The 8,982-nt window shown below is 48.5% G+C and overlaps 1 protein-coding gene and 1 non-coding gene across 2 annotated transcripts in view; one reads left to right on the plus strand and one right to left on the minus strand.

Moving 5' to 3' along the window:
- Positions 1 to 4,463: 4,463 nt before the first annotated feature.
- LOC119273929 lies at positions 4,464 to 4,660 on the minus strand. Its single transcript, XR_005135057.1, has one exon. It is a non-coding gene; the product is annotated as a U2 spliceosomal RNA (small nuclear RNA).
- Positions 4,661 to 7,084: 2,424 nt separating this feature from the next.
- Positions 7,085 to 8,982, plus strand: part of LOC119269871 (ribonuclease 2-like) — a 3,049-nt gene continuing 1,151 nt past the window's right edge. The window contains exons 1-7 of the mRNA XM_037551794.1: positions 7,085 to 7,372; positions 7,552 to 7,580; positions 7,684 to 7,757; positions 7,895 to 7,996; positions 8,149 to 8,152; positions 8,289 to 8,380; positions 8,622 to 8,783. Coding sequence (XP_037407691.1) covers positions 7,158 to 7,372; positions 7,552 to 7,580; positions 7,684 to 7,757; positions 7,895 to 7,996; positions 8,149 to 8,152; positions 8,289 to 8,380; positions 8,622 to 8,783 — 678 coding nt within the window. The 5' untranslated portion in view covers positions 7,085 to 7,157. The remainder of the gene's footprint in view (positions 7,373 to 7,551; positions 7,581 to 7,683; positions 7,758 to 7,894; positions 7,997 to 8,148; positions 8,153 to 8,288; positions 8,381 to 8,621; positions 8,784 to 8,982) is intronic.

Genomic DNA, 8,982 nt, shown 5'->3' on the forward strand with positions numbered 1-8,982 from the left:
TCTCGGGACGAGATCCTCTCATAGTGGTGGAGTGTTGTAACGCCCCGTGACCGATGTGCCAGGTGTCTTCCAGTTATTCGTTGTTGTTGCCTTGTCATTGCTTGCGTGTCATGCATTGCATATCATGTCATCATGTGCATTGCATCATCATATTTTCAAACTTGCATCTATTCCGGCCTCCCCGTTCCTTCCGTTGTCCGTTCTGAGTCCAGACACCCTTGCACGCGCCCACGACACGTCCGAAATATTATTTTATAAGTGGCAGAAAAATGTTCTCGGATTGGGTTGAAAGTTGGCATGTGGTCTTATTATAGTGTAGATAGACCGCCTGTCAAGTTTCATCGCATTCGGAGTTCGTTTGATAGCCCAACCGTTAAACTATAGCGGCAGTATAGCCGGTCTAACGTCGGACGTTTCCGGTCTCCGGATACGGTTGCCGGGTTGCATTCCCCCTCTCTCTTCTCAGTCCACACACTTGACCTTGTTCGCCTAACCCCTCTTTGCACAGTACCCGCGGCCCTCCTCGCGCGCGCGTCCGAAGTTGTCCCGAACCCGACTCGGACTGTCGCTACCGTTGTGTCCGGATCATCCCCAAATGTCTACAAAACGTCTCCATTTCCTTATTAGGACTTCCTAACCTGTATTTTCTCGGCCATCTGATTTAGATCGAAGGGCTTCCATTAGTCTGCTTATAGACCCACTCACTATATATAACCAGACCAAACCCTATTTTCTAGGGATCCTCCCTGTCCAATCCCCGCCGCCAGCATCTCCCACCTCGGGATCCTTCTCCATCCAATCCCACCACCGCCTCCATTTCCATGCCCGACCTACCTCCTCTCCACCTGCTCGATCCAATCCATCGATCCTGCCGATTTTCCCCATCCAACCACCTGCCCGAGCTCCTCCCGTTTGCTCTCACTTCCTGGCGTCGTCGCTGCCGATGCTCCCAGCCACCTAGACCGCGTCCCATCTTCCCCGTTGGCCAGGACCGGCCTCGACCCTCTCTCTCTCTCTCTCTCTCTTCATTCTGCTCCTCTCGTCATTCCTCTCTCTCAATTTGAAGCTCTCTTTTGAACAGGGGACGCTCGTCGCCTCCTCCAGCTCCGTCGGTCGCGCCACCCCGCTGGAGAACGCCGCCACGCGTCCGGATCCACCTCGTCTCCTCATCCGACGCGACTCCTGCCTCCACTGCTTCTTCACCAGGCGCCCGAGGCCTGCCTCTTCTTCCCTCGATCCCGAGTGGATCGTGAAGCGTCTGAGGCCCTCATCGCCTGACGACCGGTGCCGCTGCGTCGACCACCACCAAGAACAACGCCTCGACGAGATCCTCGCCTCCTCGCGCGCCAAGTTCGTCGTTCCCTGCCTCGCCGTTGCCTCTGCTCGTCCAAGGTAGACGAACGCCAGCACTGCTCGTGGTCGTGTTGACCGTGATTTCTGCCTGCATGGGCTGCGCCCTTCCCTTCGTCAGATCCAGCCAGCAGCGCCCTTGTTCACCATCAAACTGGGCCATGGCCCATGGTGAGCAGCGCCCAACCCCATCTCCTGTGCGTGTTGGGCCAGCCAGATTCAGCCCAGTGCATATTTTTTCCCGTCTGGTGAATTTCTCTTTTATTCCAGAGACAGCAGTTTTACAAAAAAAAACCTAGACAACATGCATATAATAACTCACAATTGGTGCCTCGGATTAAAATGAATTATATATGAAAAATGCTTAGATTTATGTGTAAGTTAATTATATCCAACTTTCAATCACGTTTAAAATATTTAAAATGATGTTTGATTAAATTTGCTCCTATGCCATGTTAAAATACTTTAATTCATAACTAATTAACCGTAGCTCGGATTTAATTAATCTTTATATGTAAATGGGGTAGAAAAATGCCTAGTTTAACATGGGGCACTTTTCTTGCATGTCTAACAACTATAAAATATGTTTTAGGGCAGAACAGTACCATAACCAAAATATGCACATGAGGATTTTCCGGACTTGTTGTTTGTTGTTTCGACCTCATTTAAACTTGCCTAGATAGGTAGTTTTCACTTGCTCCACCCCTTGCCATGTTTAAGAACATTTAATTTTGTTGAGTACCTAACCAGGAGTAAACTAAATAATTGATGTGGTGTTCCGTCAATATGCAACTCGTTGCATATTGGGCTCCACTTAACTCGTAGTTTTGTTTGTGCACTTTGCCATGCCATGCATATTTAAACCGGACATGCATCATACTTGGTTGTGCATCATGCCATGTTTATGTGATGTTTGTTTACTATGTTGTTTGCTTCTTTCCGGTGTGCTTCTTCGGGTTGGTTCCATTAACTTCGCGTTTGTGAGGATTCATTGGAGGGTCTCAGGCAAGATGACCATACCCTCGAAATCACTTCTATCTTTGCTTGCTAGATGCTCGCTCTTTTGCTATGCCTATGCTGCGATACCTACCACTTGCTTATCATGCCTTCCATATTGTTAAGCCAAGCCTCTAACCCACCTTGTCCTAGCAAATCGTTGTTTGGCTATGTTACCGCTTTGCTCAGCCCCTCTTATAGCGTTGTTAGTTGCAGGTGAAAATTGGAGTTTGTTCCTTGTTGGAACATGGATATTTGTTGGGATATCACAATATCTCTCATTTATATTAATGCATCTATATACTTGGTAAAGGGTGGAAGGCTCGGTCTTATGCCTGGTGTTTTGTTCCATTCTTGCTGCCCTAGTTTTCGTCATATCGGTGTCATATTCCCGGATTTTGTGTTCCTTACACGGTTGGGTTATAATGGGAACCCCTTGACAGTTCGCCTTGAATAAAACTCCTCCAGCAATGCCCAACATTGGTTTTACCATTCGCCACCTAGCCTCTTTTTTCCTTGGATTCCGTGGACTCAAGGGTCATCTTTATTTAAAGCCCCCGTGGGCTAGTGCTTCTCTGAGTGTTGGTCCGACCGAGTAGACTGCGGGGCCACCTCGGGGCAACTTGAGGGTTAATTTTACTCGTAGGATGTCTCATCTGAGTGTGCCCTGAGAACGAGATATGTGCAGCTCCTATCGGGATTTGACGGCACATTCGGGCGGCGTTGCTGGACTTATTTTACCATTGTCGAGGATGTCTTGTAACCGGGATGCCGAGTCTGATCGGATTGTCTTGGGAGAAGGAATATCCTTCGTTGACCGTAAGAGCTTGTGATGGGCTAAGTTGGGACACCCCTGCAGGGATTTGAACTTTCGAAAGCCGTGCCCGTGGTTATGGGCAGATGAAAATTTGTTAATGTCTGGTTGTAGAAAACATGACACCTTAACTTATTTAAAATGCATCAACCACGTGTGTAACTGTGATGGTCTCTTCTCGGCGGAGTCCGGAAAATGAATACGGTGTTGGAGTTATGTTTGACTATGGTTGTTCTAGGATCACTTCTTGATCATAGTTTCTCGATCGTGCTTTGCCTTCTCTTCTCGCTCTCATTTGCGCATGTTAGCCACCATATATGCTAGTCGCTTGCTGCAGCTCCACCTCATACCTTTTACCTTACCCATGAGCTTAAATAGTCTTGATCGCGAGGGTGTGAGATTGTTGAGTCCCCGTGACTCACAGATACTTCTAAAATCAGTTTGCAGGTGTCGATGTTACCGAGAAGGTGGCGCAACCAAGCTCAAGGAGGAGCTCGATGAAGATCTTGTCCTTTGTGTTGTTTCGTTTAGTTGATCAGTAGTGGAGCCCAGTTGGGGTCGATCGGGGATCTGTGTAGTATTTTGGGTGGTTTTCTTTTATTTTGAGTTCCATAGTCGGACCTTGTGTGTATCTGGATGATGTAATGTTTTATTCATGTAATTGTGTGAAGTGGCGATTGTAAGCCAACTATGTATCTCTTTTCCTTATGTATTACATGGGTTGTGTGAAGATTACCTCGCTTGCGACATTGCTTTCAATGCGGTTATGCCTCTAAGTCGTGCTTCGACATGTGGGAGATATAGCCGCATCGAGGGCATTACACGGACGGGGTGCGGAGGAGCATTACACTTGTGCTTATACCTTTTGTTTTGTCTACAGTACCCCGTTGGGCTGATCCACTGGGCTCACGCTTCGTTTGTGCTGCAGCGACTCACGGAATCTGTGCCTACCCAGAGATACAGGATGGGTGCGGCTACTTCTCCACGGCGCTCTATCTCTGCATCACGTACAGTGTCACGATAAATGACTCGCACGACATGAATAGATTTTTTGAATCCCTCAAAAAAGAAAGATAGATTTTTTGAACATCACTACACCAAGATAGATATCTGAATTTGCACGCAGAAAGTTCTGCCAAAAGCACAGGTAGGTGGTTGGGTCTCCCCGGAAGAAGAAATGGAACTCAGACGGACTGCTGGGGGCGTTGACCTTCGAGACATTGCCCTCTACACCCGATTGAATATTTCAAACATTTAACCATCATCTCACCCAATAAGAGGCTAAAAATTTAAATTGCTTTGGTTGGGGTGCGCCACACCTGGACAGTAGTGCAACGTCCAAGGAACACATGAGGGCCCCAGTGGCAAGCCACTATGGTGCACCCTCCCCCATAAAAAATAAATTTAATATCATTGTGAACACATGGTCCACATATCAGATATTAAACTGATAAGAACAGATACTACACTTGATCTTAGCCAAAAGGCCGAGAAAGGTATGAGTTGTAGCGGCTGCCCTGCCCCTCTATTTGTAGCCTCCTCGCCCTCCCGTGCCCTCCTCGCTGGGCGAGGTGGGACTAAACGAGTTGCTCCTCGCGCCTGCGGAGTGCGGACGGTGCATTGCCCCCGAGCCAACCGCTTTGCATGGGCCGCCTTTTGCTGAGGTCCAATGGGCCCGATGCCATATTAGCGTTACAACCTTTTTGTAACAGTAGATAGCCACGTACGGTTCTTCTAAAAAAAAAGTAGATAGCCACGTACGGTGTTTCACTCAAGAAAAAAAGGCACGTACGGTGTACATTTGTCTCGAAGAAAAACGTGCGGTGTAAACATGGTGAAAATGGCATCAAAGAATATCGGAGGGATCGGGCACAGCCGCTGCTCTCAATGTACTGTAGCAGACTAGTAGTGCGTTTCGCCCCCTGGGCGAGCTGGTTGTGATCAGAGACGAGCTCGCTTGCTTGTCTCTTTCGACGGTGTTTAATGATGGCAAAGGATATTCCGCAAATAATCCAGAGATTCGAGAGCATCAGACCGACGACATATGCCGGGGCAAAATAGTCGGCCAGCCTCGGGTCGGTTGCTGCATCCGGCAGGCTCTTTTTTTCTTGACCGGGCGGGGCTCGGCTCTTATCTTCTTTTTTCCTTTTTTGCTACTTGCAATTTCCACAGGGGCATGTGATGCGTGTGGTACTCTATCTCTGCGCCCCCCGCCCACAAGTTCCCGGTCTGGAAAATGTTTGCGACGAGAAAAAGAAGGGCCATATACCCCACATTTTACGTATTTGTATTTTCAGTAAATACACACCCGTTCCCGTACCCGTTCCCATGTGTCTCTCGCGAGGCCAAGGGAGGCTAGGGTTTTCTCGCCCCCCGTCGGCAGCGTTGCAAGTCTACCTCGTCACCTATGACCTTAAGCCATGAAAGCACGATGGATCTAGGTCTTTGCCGGTGGAAGGGCTTCTTCTTCTTCTTCTTCTTCTTCTTCTTCTTTAAGTGTTTTTATGTGAGTTTAGGGCTTGTGTTCTGTTTAGAAAGATTGTGGCTTCCTGAAGATTGAATAAAGTTCTCTCCACCTAGCCCTCGATCCGGCAGTGCGACTATCATCATCGGAGAGTGTGTGGAGGTGTGTTTCCGTCGGTTCCTATGTGATTCGGTCGGTGGTTGTTTTTGGCGAATCCGCTCGGATCTGATCTTCGTTTGTCTTTCTTCATGTGTCTTCAGTTTGGAGCTTCCGATCTACACTTGTTTTCATCAGTAGCGGTTGTTGTTCTGGTGCGTTAGTCCTATGAGACCTTAGTACAACGACTCTCCGACTGTCTCCTACAACAAGTTTTGTCCGGCTGCAGTGAGGAAAAGGTGATGACGGCGGCACGCCTTTGGCTCGCTTCAGTGTTTGTGATCATCGCCGGGTGTTCTACGAATCTGAATGTAATTATTATTATTATTGGTGTTCGTTGTATTACCATGATCTTTTTTAGGGTTGTACTGCCATGATTGATGATGCATAGATTGAAAGTTTTCTCGCAAATAAAGAGAAGGGCGTGAGGACTTTTTCTAGTGTTCGTTGTACTGTCAGTGAGGGCTTTTTATTAGGTGTTAACTCATACCAAATCGTCGCCCCCTCCCCTACCCACAATTTGACTAGCAGGTACCGCAACGCACCGCCTCGCCACCCAACCATCATTTTTAATCCCCCCTTCTTCTTCTTCGGCGCCCGTAGCCCACCACGCACACCGAACCACAAGTCTCGAGCTTTCTCCCGCAAGCGATGTCACGGGCAGCTGCGACGTTTCCGTCCTCACCGGTCAAGGACAGCGCAAACATCAATGTTGTCCTGGCTCCGTCTCGTAGCTTTGGTCCTCACTTTTTTCTTCAACAAAATCAACTTGCACCGACTCTGATTTTCAGGTGACTTCAGTTGTCAAACATGTTTTATTTATTTAGAAAGGGCCCAGCTTTTTACATGGAGTATCGCGTGGGAATCGATTTGAATAAACAGAATAACATGCATTTCACACGTTTCTCAAAGCACATATCAAAATATACCCTTTTTCTGCATGGGCATTTCAAAATACATCCACAGACCGAGCCTATCAATTCTTTAGTTTATGCTACTTCTCTGTCCTCACAATATAACATGTTTTTTCAAGCTAAAACAGCTTGTAAAATCATCTTATGTCATGAGATGAGGGAGTAGATGGTGTACTTTGGATTTTTGAACGGCAGAGCTACCGGTAGAGAACTGATTTTATTTTGAATCACGAAAGCAAAGCAGAAAATAGACGGAGAGGTACTCCTATACCTGCCAGGACGCGCGGGCCCCACTTGCCAGCGGCATGAGGTCATCCCTAACCGCACCATTATTAAAGCACCCGATTGCGTCTTGATTGCACTCTGTACTAGTACTACGCTCAGCTCGGAAACTACGACCCACCCGGCAGCCAGAGGGAGGGAAGGAAAGGGGGAGAAGGAGACACCGCGGCGGGCGGAGGCAATGGCGACGGCGACGGCGACGGCGACGTGCCTGCTGGCGGTCTGGGCGCTGGTCGCCGCCGGCCTGTTCGGCACGGGCCTCGCCCGGGCGTCCGTGGCCCCGGCCGCGGTGGGGAAGGAGCAGCGCGAGTTCGACTACTTCGCGCTGGCGCTGCAGTGGCCAGGCACCATCTGCTCCTCCACCCGCCACTGCTGCGCCGTCAACGGCTGCTGCCGGTACGTGCTCCGGCCCCCTCTTCTCCTCTCTCCCCACCACCGCCTCATCCGCGCGCGCGGGGCTCTCGTTCGGGTCGGGTCGGGTGGGGTTTCTGGCGCTCCGGAGATTCGATTCGATTCACCATCCTGCCCTGCGCACATGTGCTCACGCCGTTTGTTCTCCGTGTTCCTCGTTGCAGGTCGGAGGCGCTCCACACCTTCACGATCCGTAAGTGCACGGCGAACATCATGCTTAATTTTGTGCTCTATATCGGTTTCTGGTCGATGTGAATTCCCTCACCGGCGTGCTTCATTTTCCGTTGTCGGAACAGACGGGCTGTGGCCGGACTACGATGACGGGACCTGGCCGTCGTGCTGCCGCCACACCAGCTTCGACATGGACAAGGTCCGCAGAGACCTCACTGTCACTGATACGTGGCCGCTCTGGCTTCATTAATCCTGCCCAAGTTCAATTCCATTCGTTTTGTGCTGACCTCGTTGATGCATGGTTCTGCCGTGTATTCTTCGTTGATTTTGGTCTAGTTAACGCCTCTGAAGCCCACTCTGGACAAATACTGGCCGTCCCTCTACTGTTCGACCTCTTCCACCTGCTTCAGTGGCAGGGGCCCCTTCTGGGCTCATGAGGTATTGTGTCAGAACTGACGGATTGAACTCTAAAATTACCCACCGATCGGAATTGTCACTAACCTTTGTGCTGTTTCCCCTTACCTGCTGTTTTGCATAATGACATTGGCATGTGCTGCTCGATCGGTCATTCGTGGATTACTATCGTTTAGTGGGGTAATTTTCTTCAATCCGCTTGACCTAATGAATTGGATTGTTGTCATAAAAGAGGGTTGCTAATTTAGTAATCCATGAGCGCAAACATTGTCTCATTTCCATTGCTAAGTCTCCATCATTTGTTTAATTTTCACAGAGAAGCATGGAACATGCTCGGCCCCTGTTGTTCATGAAGAATTACAGTACTTCACCACCGCCCTTGATCTCTACTACAAATATAACGTTACAGTAAGCATCTGGTCATTGACTCATTAGGTGTAGCGCATTATTGTCATTTCTTGCAGGAATTAGTGGTTTCTTTTGTTGGCTATAGCACCTGAACCGTTGTTATTCAAATTAGCTTTGTTTCCTGACGAAGAAAACAAACTTAAAACCACTCGAATTGTAGTGCGTATGAATTTGGCTCCTGCTAAATTGTTCATAGAAATTTGTCTCTTTTACATTGTTATAATTTGGATTGGGATTGCAGGAAATGCTGGCGACTGGAGATATCCTGGTCTCCAACGGTAAAGAATATGCACTGAGTGATGTCATTGATACCATCAAGCATGCTTTTGGGGGCTCACCGCAGATCATATGCAAGAAGGGCTCAGTTGAAGAACTAAGGTTATGCTTCACCAAGGATTTGAAGGTGAGTCATCTTTTGTCCTTGGACAGGTCTCCTCAGTTTTCATTTTTATTTGCATGAAGAGAACTTCACTGCTTAAGGAATAATGTTGCCACAACCGTTCTGAATGATGTCCAACACGCAGGCCGATAGGAATCCTCATTTTTTGACATGAAGTACTATTAATGTGGTACCGATTACCAACAGCAACACGTTCTTAATT

Source organism: Triticum dicoccoides, chromosome 3A, assembly GCF_002162155.2.
Source record: "Triticum dicoccoides isolate Atlit2015 ecotype Zavitan chromosome 3A, WEW_v2.0, whole genome shotgun sequence".
Taxonomy (NCBI): Eukaryota; Viridiplantae; Streptophyta; class Magnoliopsida; order Poales; family Poaceae; genus Triticum; species Triticum dicoccoides.